This window comes from Pteropus vampyrus, unplaced genomic scaffold, assembly GCF_000151845.1.
Source record: "Pteropus vampyrus isolate Shadow unplaced genomic scaffold, Pvam_2.0 Scaffold213, whole genome shotgun sequence".
NCBI classification, from domain to species: domain Eukaryota; kingdom Metazoa; phylum Chordata; class Mammalia; order Chiroptera; family Pteropodidae; genus Pteropus; species Pteropus vampyrus.
Window position 1 is genome coordinate 3,504,696 of NW_011888994.1, and position 16,193 is coordinate 3,520,888.

The window sequence follows — 16,193 nt, forward strand, 5'->3', positions numbered from 1 at the left end:
TTTTTCTTGCTTTTCCCCTTCCTTCTCCTTTCCATTCTGCCAGCCTTACATGGCTTCCTTTCTTCTACTTGATCACTCCCCACCCCCAACACACACACCTTAGGACCTTGGCGTTTGCTCTTCCCTCTGCTCACCCTTCCCCCGAATTTGTCACATCTGCCCGCTTCTTGAGGTCACCCCAGCTAAAATAGTCTCACACTTGTTTTTTTTTTTTTTTCTATCCCCCCAGTGAGCATATTCAGATGGAGTAATTAATGAATTTAATGAAGGTACTTTATAGAGGTATGAAAGAAGAAGATTAAGAGAAAACAGCACGGAGAGGTGAAGTAGGGCTGGTCACAGCAAGCGGGAGCCATAACCACCCGAGGTCATTGAGGCAGAAATCCTGTGAGAGGGAGCTGTGGAAAGTACCTGTCCTGTCAGGGAAGGGTTGGGGACAAGCACCTAACTTCACTCTCCTATCCCACCTGGAACACAGCAGGATGACCAAGGAGGAGCAGAGGACGCCATCCAGCACACTTGTTTCATTCTTTTTTCTTCCTTCGGCTAAGAGCTGGGTTTATCTCGGATGCCACAGCAAGGGCCTGACACAGGAAAGATGCTTGTTGAATAAGCTACTTTGGCTCAAACCGTTTGAGGTCAGGTTAAAAGCCTCATTCAAAAGGTGCACTTCTGGTTACCTGTCATCTCCCAGTGATATGATCTGCCACAGAGGATTGGGATGTCCTTGTCACTCCGTGATATACTGGGGCCAGGTGTGCCCTTGTCTTTCAGTTGGGTTTCGGCTCTTCTCCAGTCCTGGTGCCAGCCACCCACCCTGAGGAGCCAATGGGACAGTGGGGGCTGAGAGGAGACACACTTCAGAGCTGTGGGAAAGAAGCTTGGGGTTGATGCTGAAGCAACCCAGGTCGCATCATCGAGAATCTTGAAAATAAGTCAAGGGGCAGTGGTCTTGAGCTGAGAGGGGGAAGTCTGGAGGTTGAGTCACTCAGCATGTTCTGTACATCTCCCCCCACCGCACCCCCCACCCCCGCCTTATACAACACTTCCCCTGGGTTGAAAGGAAGGTGCAGGATTCTCCCAGGCATCCACAAAGGTTGCCACTTCCCCTTTCCAAACCCGGCTCCACCACCCCTCCCCCCACTCCCCACCCCTCGGATGAAGGAATAAACCACCTAGCGAGGTTCAGATCTGTCTACCCAAACCAGACCTGGGGGGGGGGATATAGACACCGATGAAGGAGAGATGATGCCTGAGAGACACTGAGGCAAAGCCAGGAGAAGGTCTGGGAGCTGGGCAAGGCAGGCACAGTGCACACGGATGCCCAAGACATGGGAAGGTTTTGACACTGGAGATGTGGAGAGAGAGAAAACAGGGAGGACCTAGACTCCAGTCTCTTTGTCTCTCAGTCGGTTATTCCTTAATGTCTAACTCAGATTTTCTCAGCAGTGGCCTACAAGTCATTGGTGACCTAGGACAGACTCTAACTAGCCGATGTTGTGTCTCCTGCCTTGTCTCTGTCTGGCATCCCTGATCGTGTACAAATGGGATTTCAGTGTCGCACCGTGCTGTGCCCCTCCGAGGGAAGGTGTGAGCTTGGAGTAGAGAGACAGGTGCCCTGTGCTGGGATAGTGAAGGGACTGAGTGAGCTTTGGGAGAGCGCCTCTTACCCGCTCTGGCCCTCAACTGCTTTATCTACAAAATGTGGCTCACACTATCTCGCTTGTCTGAGGGCTAAGCCCACTGGATGATCTCTTGAGGTCTTTTCCAGAACCTCTTGAGATCTGTGATTTTATGGAGCCAATTTTGGTTCTGCTTCTAATGAATTGCATGACTCTGGGTAAGTCTTTTTCCCTCTCTGAGGCCCCAGTTTCCTTACCTGCAAAATGAGAAAGTTTAGATGAGATCTCTGAGATCCTTTTGGGTCTAGCAAAATGGAATAACAACTACTCACGCTAACCCCTCTCCAGGCCCCGCTTATCTATGAACATGACAACACAATCAGGTGGTGGCTGTCACTACTGCTATTTTGCAGATGAGGAAACTGAAGCACAGATAGACAGACATAAATGGCTCGAGGTCACACAGCTAGTAAGTAGCAGAGGGAGATTCAAACTGAGGCTCTCGAACACTGTTGTTACTATTAGACTTCTTAGGTGAGAGTTTGCCTGAGAAAATGCTTTGAACGTGGGGTTTCCCAATAGAGTCATCCCACAAACACTCAGATCTTCATGGTTTAGTCACCCTGCCCTGGAGATGAAGGGCAAAGATGAGAGTGGGTGGGAGGGAGCCATGGGAACCTGTCAGTCTGGCAGACCGAAGCTGTGGATCTGGATAGAAGGGATCGAGTCCTGGATCAAGAGCTAAGGGACCACAAATATGGCAGAGCCATCTGGAATTTTTCCTTGGTCACCTGGAGCAGGAGCACCCAGACTGATACCTCAGAGAACAGGGTTGGGGTCAGCAGGCCTGGGCATAAGGGCCTGGGTGGTGCTGGATCTCCCTCCAAGCCACAGAGCTCTGTTAGGACAGTAACCAGAGAATGCTCCAGGTCCTGTAGGGTGGCAGTGGGGGTAACATCTGTGTCTAGGGGACAGAGTGGGCGAGGTTGGGGAGAGAACAGAGTGACAGATACATGGTCTGGCCAGGTGGTATCTTGGGGGAGAACTGTGGGCAGTGTGTCGGCCCACACCTAACCACATGCATTCCCTGTCCTTGGAGCTCCCTGTTACACACACACACACACACACACACACACACACACACACACACAGGTCCACTGTCCAGCCTCAGCATCGAATCATATAGTACAGTTTTATTCAGCACAGAATCATAATGCTGAGGCCTGCCCTCTTCCCTTGCCACCCGCTGCCATTTGTCCACGGTCTATGTCTCAGGTGTCGCCTGGGAGGGGCTCTAGAACCCCAGCAGAGAGCGGGGGTCCCGAGGGTCAGGCTGGGCCACGGGGCTGGTGCCCACAGTCTGCGGCGGGCTCAGCTGCAGCCCCCCACGCCCTTGATGAGGTTGGCGGCCTCCGGGATCTGACGGAAGAGGTTGCGAAGGGTGTCCAGCTCCTGGGTCAGCTGCTCCACGCGGCTGCGGAGGCGCTCGTTCTCCGCCATGTACTCCAGCACCTTCTGCTGCGTCTCCAGAATGCGCCTCTTGGCCTTGTCGCGACTCTTGCGCACGGCGATGTTGTTGCGCTCCCGCCGCAGCCGGTACTCCAGGCTGTCCTTGTTCACCGCCTTCTTGCCCTTGTGCGAGGGGCCCGCTGGAGAGGGCGCCTTGAGGAGGGGGCTGCAGGGGGCTGCGGCGGTGGCCAAAGGGGCCTGGAGGGGAAGGCACAGAGGGACAAGAGATGAGGGCTGGCCAGGAAGCAGAGCGAAGGCAGTGAAGAATGCCCTTGGGCATCGAAGCGATGTGGGGTTCAGAGCCAGCTCCTGGCTCACGGTCAGAGCAGCCATTGCACTGACAGATGCATGGGGTCCCTGCTCTCACCAAAACTCTCCTTCATGTTCTCACACCATCTGAGGACACTTTCTTGCAATCTATATCCAGTCTCCAGTTCTATGATCAGCAAGCATTTCCCCTTCTAGAAGCAGGCGGCAGCTAGAAGCAGGTAGCAGAGAAACAGGAGGGGGCTGGCGGGCAGTGGAGAAGCTGGTGGAGGGCCCGAGGTCAGGGCTGGGAAGCTGGTCACAGGGACTGCAGGACACGGTGGGGTTCAGGGTGGGAGTGAATTCAGAGAGAAGCAAAGCAGGGTCACGGTTGGGTGGTGGGCACAGGAAGCTTTGTGCCCACGGAGAGACACCAAACACAGACCTGTCAAAAGTGTAAGCGGGTAGCTCGGCATACTCCCACGCACAGGGGCCTCTCTCCAGCCCCTAGAAGCCAAGGAAGAGAATCGACCTGCTCTTACCTTGAGGACACGCAGGGGCTGACTGGGTGCTGCCAGGGCCGGGGTCAGGTGCATGGCTGTCTGCCCACAGTGTGCCACTTGGTACTGCAGAGGATTGTAGCTGCCGCGGCTGGCCCCTCGGCTGCCCTCCGGCCCCCGGGGCTCCTCCTTCACAGCCACGGCCCTGGGGTCATAGCTCCCTGGACTGCTGTAGATGCCAGGCCCCAGTGCCTTCCTGTCGGGGCCGAAGGTATGTGGGGGGTAGGAGAAAGGCCGTGGGTCAGGCGGCAGGTAGTGGGGGAAGGCAGGCGTTCCGGGGCCCTTGAGGCCTCGGGTCTCTGGTGCCGGCTTCACAGCGAAGAGGTCGGAGAGGAGCTGCTCCTCCCCAGACTCGATGTAGGCAGAGAGGTCGATGGAGGCCTCATGATCACACATGTCCCCCAGCTCCCCAGGCCCCGCTCGGGCCCCTGAGAACTCGAGTGGCTGCTGGCCAGCTCGGGGCTCACACTCGTAGTAGGTCCCGTGAGACATTGCCGGCCCGCCCCCTGGGCTCCCCGCCCCTGAGCCCTGCTCTTGGGGCACCCTTGGGATGCTCGGCCTGACCTCTCTCGGTCTCCCCCTGTCCTAGATCTGCCCTAGATCTGCCCTCTCGGTCTCCTCCGTCACCCACTCCTGTGTGGCCTCTCTCCTCCCTCCTCTGCTGTTTCCTTTTCCTTCCTCTATAGTCAATGCCCTTTTCTCTTCCCTTTTTTTCCCCCCTCTCTCCCTGGGGTGACTCAGGGAGGGGCAGGGTGCGCCCTGAGGGAGAGATGCAGGCCTTAGAGAAATGGGGCCCCGGCCTATTTAGCGGTTGGGGCACTCTCTGGTTAGGATCCAAGCCAGAGTTCGGAGCCACCTAGGAGCTGATGCTTCTGGGAATGCCTCTCCTGTCCCTGCTGAGTCCAGGGGAGTCCAGAGTCCTTGCTCAGAGCAGCACCTCCCTCTGAGTGTCCTCCTCTCTCCGACTTCCAAAATGTTCTGTGCAGAATGAGCTGCCAAGTCAGAATGGACTGAGAACACCTTCCTCCAGTGCCGACCCCCAGCCTGGGCTGAGCTCCTCCCTTGACACGCTTCCCTCATGGTACCCCACAGGGCTGGGCTCCACCCACCCCCAGGGGCAGTCAGTTCCTTTTGTAGCCCCACCTCCTAAGACAACCTCCTGGGTGAAGTCCAGTGGGTGTTTGAGGGGTTCAGGAAGTAGCGATAGGTCTGGGGCCCAGCCATACACGGGGCCGGTGTCATGGTGCAGGGCATGCTCATTTGCTAGGTTTTTGCACAAAATCTGTGCAATAGCCAAAATCCTCATATGTTGCCAGTCCTGGCTGGCTCTAGCAGCCTGGCACTGTTCCTGAGTGCCCAGGCTTAGCTGGGCACTCAGGAACAGTGACCGGTAAGGACTTGGGCCCTGTGCCCCAGGCCTAGGCAGGCTGCCGCCCCAGGAACCTACAGTTGCACTCCTCTGGTGGCTCCAGAACCAATCTCTTTCAGCTGTCCTGTGCTGCCAGAGCCTCAGGCTGGCACTCTGCCCCACCCTGGTCCTGGGGCTCTGCCCCGTTTCCTGTGCCTCGGCCGCAGGGCTCAGGCACTTGCTATAGCTCGGTTTGCTGTCTTTCCTTCTGCATGGCCGTTCTCTGACCTTGATGTGTGTCTCTTGGGTCCACTTCCTCTTGTGAGCCTTGAGAAGTCCTGTCTTTTGTCATCACCTCTTCCTGGGGCTCTGTTTCAGGGTCTTAGGAGAAGCCCAGGACTTGCTCTCTGCATTTTTGGTCTCATGCTGGGTCTTCTCTCTCTTCCTTTTTTTTTTCCCCCTCTGGGAACTCTTCGCTCTCTTCTGTCAGAGGCACTGGCTATGACCCTGCTTTTATCTGTCCAATTTCATCTATAAAAGGGACTATAGGTCTAGTGAAAAGGAAGGGACACATAGAAATATATCACCGGCTCTTTTATAGCCAACAAATGCTGTGGGTGTCCGGGGGTGGGAGGGAGTTGAAGGTTTTATGAGCCAGGCCACAGTGGGCAAATGCAGAGGGGATATGTGTGGCATTGAACACTAAAAGAAAGTATCCAAATGTAGACAGATAGGACTGCCTACAAGTCAGGCAAGTTACACCCCTGGTTAGTTATCTTCCTTCCTACTACCCCAGCAGCTTTCTGTGCAGGGTTTGAGGTGCCTTCTCTGAAAATCCTGACCTGGCATGAGAAGATCTGTGTGCATTCCAGAGACAGATCTCGGTAACCAGTTGGGGAGATTTCTTCTGCCTTCGCCACCGTTTCTAAGGACCCTGAGGCAAACAGGTCCCACAGCTGAGCTACTTTAGTTTGGTGGCAATGTCTCTCTCTATTGACCACCAGGTGGCGATATTGGTCCAAAATGCGGGACTTGAGGGGCTGCTGTAGTCGGGAATCAGGTGGCCGACAGAGGGCAGCCTTCCACAGTCCTCGCACCGGCAAGACCCAGGCTGGGCGTCCATCCCTCCGGAAAGAGGAAAAGGAAACACGGCTGGGATGAGGGCTTGCAGTCTAGTTACAGGGAGGGTGGACAGGCTGAGATGACTGGGGCCAAGGCCTTGTTTCAATGAGGAGAAATTCTCTCCTTCCTTGACTTTGAAATATTAGCGATGATGGCGAAAGCCTGGCATTTTCTGGCGCTATGCTTTTTCGATCATTGAAACACACACTTTTCCATGCTGACAGTTTCCCTGTGAGTTAAGTAGGAAGGTAAGCAAGACAGACAGTATTTTTATCCTCGCCTTATAAACGAAGAAAACAGGCTGAGAGGCTGAGCCGCCCAAGGTCATACGAGTATGCTGCGTTGATTTGGGGGGAGAGGACAATCGGCTGGTTCTTGAAACCACCAGGCAAGGAGGCATAGGGAAAGGGGGAGCTGTGTGACTCAGAGAGCCTTCTTTGCTTTCAGTCAGCCACCCCCGGGGAGGGAGGGGATGACTGCGTCAGTAGTGAGTGAACCAGCGCTGGAGGAAGCAGGGAAGTGTGCAAATAGAGCCGGCAGGAAATGAGAAATTCGGGCAGCTCTGGCCATGGGGAGATAAGTGATCTTGGTCTCTAACCTCCCAGGCTGGTGGCTGACGTTGCTGGAACACTGACATCAGTGTTTCCAGGAACCGAGGGGTTTGCCTGGGCAAGAGAAGCTCTGGAGGTCTGGGCAGGGGAGAAGGGGGTGCTGGGCAGGAAGGGGGTTGGGGAGGGCAGTGCCGGTCAAGGGCTGGGGGATTGTTAGGTGTTCTGTATAGCTGCTCAGGAGCAGAAAGAAAGCCTTCTTGGTCAGAGGGATCATTTTCTTCTTGCCCCTGCAGTTGCTACCTCTTTGCATTAACTGAAGCAATGCATATGTATTATCTTAATTGACTTTGCAACCAGCCTTAGTTCAAAGGCCACCTTTTCACCAAGTCTTTCCCACAGGGAGGTGGCTGAGCACTGCACTGTGTCAGAGAGAACTGGACTCAAATCCTGTATTTGTCACCAGCCTGATGACCTTGGGCAAGTTACTTAACCTTACTTGTAAAATGGCAGCAGTCATGCCCACCTCGTCAGCTTGTTTAATTAAACTTTGAATAAGATAATGTATGGAAAGCAATGTTCAGTCTCTTTCTGCCTTTCTTCTGACCTCCCATTATGGTTTATCTGTGTCTCCTACACTGTCTGCAGCCTCATCTGATGCTTCAATTTGACAAGCATTTTTGAACACAGGTACCAGGCACTGTGCAGGCTCTGGGGATCTGGCAGGTTCGGCCCCTGCCTGCAGCAGCTCAAGTCCAGCTGCAGTGGGCAGTCAGTGATGCCGTGAAGGGCACACATCTGTGCTATGTGCGTTCTTGCCTTTGTCCCCTTGTAGACTATCTGCTCCTTGAGGTAGGGTCGGATCCATCTTTTGGACCTCTTTAACTGCAGTGACCATATTGCCTGAATTAAAATTAAGGACAGGTAGATTGACATGTATGAATATTCTTATGGGGAAAATTGAACAAAATATTTGCAGTCTGTGCTGAGTTGGAATATTCAGGAATAAATTTGCTATTCCACATTATACAGTAAAATCTTTGGACACAATGGTTATAAAAAGATTTGTTGTGTGACTGTATCAATAAATGAATGCTTAAGCAGCTATGATTTCAGCGACCTCTAAAAGGCTCCCAAGTTCCCTAAGGTCTGAGCATCTGAGTTCCTAGCATTAAAGTGACTGACAGGGTTAAGACGGGGGAAAGGCCCAGGTTAAAAATAAATGGACATTGCTGAGGAGAGGACCCACATTTGTGCATTTGACCGAGTTGAAAAGATCAGCAAGTGTCACCTTACAGAGAGAGAGGGGGCCCTCAGGGACAGGTGTCTCCACAGAGAGGGGATCTGGGAAGGCTGGACTGGCCAGAATGGGCCAACACAAAGGAGACCTTGTGCAGCCCAAGGAAAGGAAAAGTGTGTATTGGAGAGCAGGGGTCCCAAAGGGTGGCTATGAAGCTTGGAGAAGGGCCTCTGGCACGAGACTGGCCTCTGACTAGTTTTATCCTTGCTCTTTTGGGCTGCGAGACTGAGGAATGTTTTAGCTTCAATGCTCTTCCCTAACCCCCAAAGTGCTAAATAGATTAAGTGACTTGCCCAAGGACACATAGCTGTTTGGTGGCTGACTGGAAGCCAGGTGTCTGTGGCCCTGTGAATGATGAACCTCCAACCGCAGTCTGGAAGAACACCAAGGCAGGAGCACTGGGGCCAGGACAGGGAGTGGAGGCATCTTGCTTGCCTGTGTCCTCATAGTGTCCCAGGTGGTGGAGGGGGATGTCTTAACACTCCTGCACCCCCGCCCCCGCTCCTGCCCACGTCTGTCAGCAGTGCTGGCTCTGGAATGATGCCGTCCCAGGACAGGCAGCCGGGAGAGCTGCCCGCATAGGAGGGACTCCAAGCAAGGACAGGGTCTAATCTTGTCAACTTCCTCTAGCAATTAACCCAAAGGACCCGGTCCTTGTCCCTACTTTATCCGTTCCTTCCTTTGTCCAACAGTCCTCCCAGTCTTCCACCTAGAAATCTTCCTTCCTGGAGGCTCTGTACAGTTGAGTGGACCCCACCTCCTGGTCCCTCCCATTGAGCCCCTTGGACCCAGCTGGGTGTTATCCCAAGTCCCCCTTTGCATCTCTCCACAGGCTTGGACTGTCACTTCCTTCCCCATTCGGCCCTGGCGGCCCTGGCACCAGAACTTTGCTCCCTGGGGCCTTGGGGACCACCTGTGCCTTCACCTCCCTCCACTCACTTGGTGCCCACGCTCCCATTTCGAGTAAGAGTGAGGTTCTTTTCGGCCTGCTGGTCTGCAGGCTCTCGGCACAGGGCACAGAGCAGGAGCTTAACAACACTTTGCGACTTCACAGAAGAAATGAGAGTTTTGGTTCAAAAGGAGAGATGGCTGTTTGAAAGTGCTGGCACTCGGTCCCTGGGACAGAGCGAGGGCCTTTGGGAATGCCACCCTGAAAGGAAGCTGGCCACCAAAGTCCTCCTGGCGAAGGTAGGAAATGCCTGGTGACTCTGCCTCAGAGGGTCATTGAATTATCACCACCCCTGACTTCAATTCCATTTAAAATTTTATTACATTAAAAGAAAAAAACCCTCCACAAAACAAATAAACAAACAAACCTTCTAAAACCTAAACCAACTCAAAGACAGATTATTATCAAGGTATAACTAATTTCCTGCCCCCCAAAACAACCTTACATTAAAAAATCCAAAAGAAATAGAAATGCCAGCTTCAAAAATATTTATCCAAAAAGTAAGGCATCCACTTAAAAAAAAAACAATAACTGAAAGGGGGGTTTTGAAGGAATGAGAAGTGGGAACAGAAGGATGGTCCCCTGACCCTCCAGAGGCCAACTCCGCCCTGCTCAGAATCTACACTGAAGGAGTCGTAACTCAGACCAAACCTGGCATTTCACCGATGCAGGGTCAGACAGGCTGAGCGGGAAGCTGTGAGACCTGAGCAGGCCAGGAGGGCTCCCTGGGTATTCCAGTTTAAGTAGATAGAATGGGGAGTAGGGGAGATGGGGACACTCCTGCTTTGGGATAAAAGGATCCTAGTTCCTGGTACAACAGGTGTGGTGGGAAGGCTCCAGGCCCAGGGCAAACACTGCTCCCTTCCTTTGGAGTACAGTGAAAGGCAGCCTCTGCCAGAGCAGGCATACCATGGACAACGGGCTTCTCCAAGAGCCTCCAAAGTGGATGACCTCTGCCAATGCCCTCTCGCCCTGCCCTCTCACCCTGCCCTGCAGGCTGTCCAGAGATAGGGCAGTGGTGGGACCCGAAAGGAGGGAAGAGTTATCTGAGTTGGGGGAGGAGGGAGGAGCTGGCCTGCAGAATATACTTTCTCCCCCGTCTCCGAGATTCTGGGACAGGTACCTCTGCGGGGATGGGAAAGCTTTTCATACCAGGTCTGCCCTGAAGGTTAGAAATAAGGGAGTATTTTTAAGTCCAGTTCTTGGATGGGAAGTGACTTAAGGCTGATTTGGCTCGGGTTTCAGGCCTGCAGGGTTTGGGGAGTCTTCACACCCAGTCCTTGGTCTGAGAGCCAACGACCAGAGAGGAGGAAAAGGGCATGATGGGGCCACAGGCAGTGCGGGCTACATGGGAGTGTGTTGGGAGCTGCAGGATGACAGGGTGACTGCTCCTTCTCATGGGGTGGGGACAGGGAAGGCGCTGAGCTGCTTTGTCTTTAAGAGAGACCTTTTTGGCTTCAGGGAGCTTTGGCACCCAGTTGGGGAAAGGATGCAGGGGGCAGGGGCAGAGCTGGGTTTCTGCAATCTGAGCCTTTCCCAATCTGTTCCACAGGCCTGGCTAGGGGTCAGGGGAGAGGCAGTTCTCCTGCTTCGTTGGTCCTTAGCTCAGTGGGGGGTGGCGTCCAGATAGGAATCATACTCTGGACAGGGAGCCCAGGCTCGGGTAGGCGGAGGCATGGTGAGGAGAAGTGAGGAAGAGGAAAGAAGGAAGCATTGCCTCTGATTTCCTGGGTCCCTAGTGAAGGGAGGGGATACGGGTCTCTCCAAATGACTTTAACAGTGACAGATTTGCTTGTTTCTGTCCTTCCCGAACTGGCTCACTGTTGCTTGTTGCTGCCACTTCTCTCGGAGCTGAGGCCTCGCTTGGGGTCAGGAATGAGGAGGGCAGGCAGTACTGAACTCAGGCTTCTGAGGAGGCAGCATGGGTGTGGGCTCAGGAGCGGGGCCCTGTAGGGCGCTCCTGCTTCTCCACTCTGACAGCTCGGAGCACGGCAGCCCTGGCTTTGGACACAGGTCCTGGGAGCGAAGGGCTGGTTCTTTGGGTATAGATGTCAGTGTCTTTGTTTATAGTTTCTCACCACCCACCCCCAGGTCGTATGTGTGTGTGTGTTAGGAGGACCCAGGCAGGGAAGGCGGGCAGGAAGGGGGTTAAGGAGGGAGAATGCAGCTGAGAGGAGATGGTGGCCCTCAGGGCTGGGGATGTTCCACAGAGTCCTTGTCCTTGGAGGCGGTGGGTTGGTTGATGAACTGCTGCTGATCCTCCAGTTCCTCATTTATCACCTCTGTCCCCGAGCTCTGGCCCACCTCGGGGTACACAACCACACACATCTTCTGGCTCACCAGGGTTAGCAACTCTGTGGGAAGAGGTCACACAGAAACCAGGTCAGTGCCGAGTGCCCCACCAGCCTGGTTGGCCATGCCCTTCCCTGTTCTCCTCTCCCGGGTTTCGCCCCGGCAGAGCAGCCGGTGCCTTCAGGAGGCACCTCCTCCAGGAGATGCCATTTCACCTGCCTCCTGTGTTTCTGGATAGCGTGTTGCCAGCTGCCCCTTGCTCATCAAAGCCCCAGTTTTCCACCATCCCCACGCCCACTGACCACCAATTCCAGGGTCTCCACTGGTCTCCACCCAGCCCAGAACAGCTTTTATGGGATGGCTATCATATCACTTTTTCTTCAGTTTGTGCGGAAATGTCAGCTGTTCTCTCCTCAGAGGTCCCTGGGAAGGCACCTGCCCTTGCCTGCTCCCAACTCTATCCCTAGAACTCTGCAGCCAGCCCAGGCCTCCTGAGTCTGGTGGGGCTCCCCTGCCGGACTGCTGACCATTCTACCCCAGACCAGGAGGCCCTCTAGCCACCCAGAGCCTTCAACAACTCACTGATAAAGTTATTGAAACACTTAGGCTTGTGTTGCCAGTAGACACCCAGGAAATAGACGGGCACGCCTGTCAGCATGATGGCCAGGCCGATGCCACACACCACGGGCTCCGACCACAGGCTGAAGACCAGCAGGAAGGCCCAGAACAACAAGTAGATGATGGGGAACAGCAGGTTGATCTGCGGAACAGAGGCTATGTTAGCTGTGTAGACTCCTTGGCCCAGGATCGGGGCACTCTCCCTCTTCTTCACCCTTCAGGAGCATCTTTGAGTTCAAGGCTGGGCTTTACTCAGCTCTGTGGCTCCCACGCCCAGAGCCCTGATAGGGCAAGTGCTGTGCCAATAAATGCTGGTGAACCTAGGCAGTGGGACAAGAAGAGGAGGGGGGACCAAAGAAGGGAATGGCCCTCACTGCCCATCTCCTCCCTCCTGAGTGGGATCCAACGGGGCCCTGTCATCCCTGCTGTGTGCCTCTGGCAGCCAGAGCAGCCTGTGGGGACTGGTAGGCTTGCCGGTACCTTGGTACATACTTACTGAGGTCCTAGGGTTGGGGAGAGGTGGAGAAATGAGTAAGGGGCAAGAAGAAAAGGACCTGGGTCAGTCAAGCTCCCTGCTCCTTGCCCACTTCTAGGCAGAGCCCTCATCTGGGCACATGGCACTGGCCACAGGATCGACCGACCCCAACTTGTTTCTCTCAAGCAGTTTGAGAAGATGGATCTGCCAAGACTTGAAACATCGAGAAACCTAGCAAAGTAGTATAAGGTAGTCTAGGGCCTTGACATTGTTCAGAAAGAAGCGTCTCTGTCTGGGCTTTCCTTCTTGTTGACCACAGGCAGGAGTTCTCAGTAGAGTCCTCGTCAAGCCTCTAGATTCAGCTGCTTTTCTCCTAGTCCTCTCCTCTCAGAGGGTATGCATGTGGTCGGGAGATGGGCTTGTTCTACCTCCTCTTCCCCGTAGCAGGTTTTCTAAGAGTGGTAGCAATGTGGCAGTGGAAAACAGAGATTTGGGGAGCCCTTGGTTTCTCAGCTGAAAGAATCTTCTAGAAGCATCTAGTTTCCTTCTGCTTCCAGAACAGAATCGTTCAAATGAATCAGGGCTATGCTCTATTGTTCTAATTTGCAGAAAAACCCATAGTACTCTTGCATATTTCGTTCTGAGCAATCCCATCATTCCCATCACAAAGTTATTTCTTGTAGCAATCAATAGTTTCACTGGGTACCCTGTTACGTGAAGGGCCACAGTATTTAAAAAAAAGAGGCTCATGGACAGCTGGAGTGGACTGGGAAGCTTCAAAGAAGAGGAGGTACTTGAAGCTTATGTGGAAAATGGTTAGATTCAGATAGGCAGATGGGAGGAGGAAACTCATTCTGGAATAGAAACATAGCACAAGCGGACCCAGCTATTTGGAGTGACAGGGAAGAGACTGCCCAGACTAGAGGGCCCGGGGAAATGTTGGAGAGATAAGGGAACCTTGAACAATCAGCTGGAGTTTACGAAGAAGGAATGACGTAATGAAAGTATCATTTAATCTAACTTATCTCTCCGGCTGCAATTTGCTCCGGTCCTATCCGCAGCAGAGAATGGAAATAAATGACTGTCCCATTCACACTGGCCCTTGCTTCCCAAACGGTTTGTTACCTTCACAGAGACAATCTGTGGTCAGCAGCTGAGAACAAGGTGATTAAAAAATCTGAGCTGCAGCTAGAACCAGTAGGAGAAAGAGAGGGAACCCCACGGGGAGGTTTTCGCACCTTGATGGGGCGGGGGATGTCAGGCTTCTTCCAGCGAAGAACTATCTGTCCGGCAACTGTGACTCCATAGAAGAGGTAGTTGATGAAGCCCACGTAGTTGATGAGTGTATATATGTCACTGGTGACCAGCATCAGCAGGGTGGAGATGCACTGGGTCAGGGAGAAGCGCATCAGTGATAGGAAGGGTATTTGAAGACTGGAGCTGTTTACAGGTCAAGGATTGTGCCCCTGGCTCAGGCAGATGGTGCCATGTCATAAAGGATGTCTCAAAATGGGGACTTCACCACCTCTAGAAGCTCATGCCACACCAGTGATTAAATATTTTGATTAGCGTTCCTGCCATCAGAAAGAACTTCTAGTGAAGTTCTTTCTGATGAATAAGCCAGATTCTTGCAGGACTTGCCTTGTAGTCATAGTGCTGCGCCAGTGGCTCAAACTGAAAGAAGTCTGTGGCCCACTGGGAGTTCTGAGTTTTCTCTAGTCACCTTTCACGATGACCTTCATGTTGTATCTGAACACTCTGAAATTCCCCCTAACATTGAACGACGAATGCCCTTGACTTCCGAGAGCTCCACTATCCTGGTCTAACTGCTTCTCCGGTGACCAAAGTCATTTTCAATATTTTATTCAGGATCCAGAAGATGAAAAAAAATAACTTAAAAGTCTGGATGGGGACAAATCTTTGTTCTTTCTTTTAGTTCTTTCTAAATGATTCTACTCTGGGGTCATTTTACTCCCATTTTTCCCCATCCCAGCTTTCCTTTTCTCCATTTTTCAGTGCACTAGTCTTCCTTTCTTTTGGTTTTTCTTACTTGGTGTACCCTTAACACTGAATTTATTTCAATGACATCTGCCAAGAGACTGGCAGAGCCTCTTGGGGCAAGAGGATGGATGGGGAGGGGTGGGGCGTGCAGTGATCGGTTGGGAGCAGAGGCCCAAATTTGCAACTCTGTGGGCAACAGGTGTAAAAGAGAGCCCAGAAAGGAAACATTTCTTTGTGAAGTTATAGAATCTTGAGGCAGTCACTTCAATTTGATCCAAAAGGATGGGAGGATAGAAATGACCTGGTCTGAGAGCCTTAAGGTCTTTGAGGACTCATATCTCTTGCTATGTCTCTTAATATCACTAAAGCTTATGTATACCATTTGCCATTTATCTAGGACCCGGTGATCCCTAGGCACAGACCAGAAGGGTGACAGGGGTGTGTGTGGGAAGGGTGAACTCCCAGCTCAGAGCAAGCACAAGACGGAGGGTGTGTGTAGGACTGGCACAAGGAGGGATCCTTACCGTAAAGAGCAAGGCTGGGATGGGGGTGCAGCGCTTCACGTGGATCATGGCCAACACGCTGGGAAGGTGGCCCTCCCTGGCTCCGGCAAAGAACAGCCTGGCAGAGAGAAAAGCAGGTCAGCCTGGGATGGACCATGGACTACCCAAGGAAGCTCCCTCCCCAGCCCGGGCTCCCTCATCCATACCCCTTCTGCCCACACAGGAGCATCCTCTTTCCAACCAGGTACCCTCCTTCTCATGCACATCTTCCAGCCCAATAGTCACAGGACCCACAATCACAAATGCAGGTACAGGCAAACCAGAGGCAGCCAGTGGATAGGTGCATGGATCCCGGGTGCGTGGAGACCCTGAGCGTGGCCAGGGTGGCTTGGGGTTACTGATGATTCTGCTGTCACTCTGCGGGTCTCTCTTGGTTAAGCCTGGAGTGCTGCTGTGGGAGCAGACTCTCTCCTTTGCCTAGGCCTTAATCCCTTTAAAAATGTGCCTTTTCCATCCTCAAAGGATACACGGGGACTGAACTGTACAAGGAAAGCCTTAAAAGCACTCATGTCCTAGTCAGAAAGCAGTTGCCCCTGGGGGTGGGGAATTTGTGGTGGGCCAGAAAGGGACATGAAGGAACTTGGGGGCTATGTGGAAATGTCCTGTATCTTGTTGTGGGTGGTAATTACGTGTCTGTCGACGATCGCTAAAACTCATCAAACTGAACCCTTGCTACCTGTGTATTTTATTATATGGAAATTATACCTAAAAATTTATATCTTTAAGCTGCTTATTATATTCCCAAAAAGCCATCCTAAGGAAATGAATAGAGAGTTAGTGAAAGGTGTATATACAAAGATATTCTGATGTTAGAAAAAACTGGAAATATTCTAGATGCCTAAAAGTAGGAGATTACATAAATTATGGTATATCCATAAGATGGAATTTTATACAGTCATAATAATAGTCTACAAAAGAACTGATACATGAGAACATGCTCACACTATAATGGTAAATGAAGAAAAACAGAATAGAAAACTGTATGATCCCACAGAGTATGATTCCAATTAATTTAAAAATTATTTATGGGGCATGTAAAA

The 16,193-nt window shown here is 52.6% G+C and overlaps 2 protein-coding genes across 3 annotated transcripts in view; both read right to left on the reverse strand.

The window, feature by feature from the left end:
* Nucleotides 1-2,814: 2,814 nt before the first annotated feature.
* On the reverse strand, nucleotides 2,815-4,929 carry CEBPE (CCAAT/enhancer binding protein epsilon). Its single transcript, XM_011372799.1, has 2 exons — nucleotides 3,920-4,929; nucleotides 2,815-3,329 (listed from the first exon to the last, which is right to left on the reverse strand). Exons 1-2 carry the CDS (start codon nucleotides 4,427-4,429, stop codon nucleotides 2,994-2,996), a joined length of 846 nt encoding a protein of 281 aa, XP_011371101.1. The 5' UTR covers nucleotides 4,430-4,929; the 3' UTR covers nucleotides 2,815-2,993.
* Nucleotides 4,930-9,550: 4,621 nt separating this feature from the next.
* SLC7A8 (solute carrier family 7 member 8) overlaps nucleotides 9,551-16,193 on the reverse strand; it is a 47,868-nt gene continuing 41,225 nt past the window's right edge. For both annotated transcript variants that reach the window (XM_011372800.2, XM_011372802.2), the window contains 4 exons: nucleotides 15,115-15,211; nucleotides 13,828-13,977; nucleotides 12,079-12,256; nucleotides 9,551-11,558 (listed from right to left, as the gene is read on the reverse strand). In XM_011372800.2, the coding sequence (XP_011371102.1) occupies nucleotides 11,392-11,558; nucleotides 12,079-12,256; nucleotides 13,828-13,977; nucleotides 15,115-15,211 (592 nt within the window). In that variant the 3' untranslated portion in view covers nucleotides 9,551-11,391. The remainder of the gene's footprint in view (nucleotides 11,559-12,078; nucleotides 12,257-13,827; nucleotides 13,978-15,114; nucleotides 15,212-16,193) is intronic.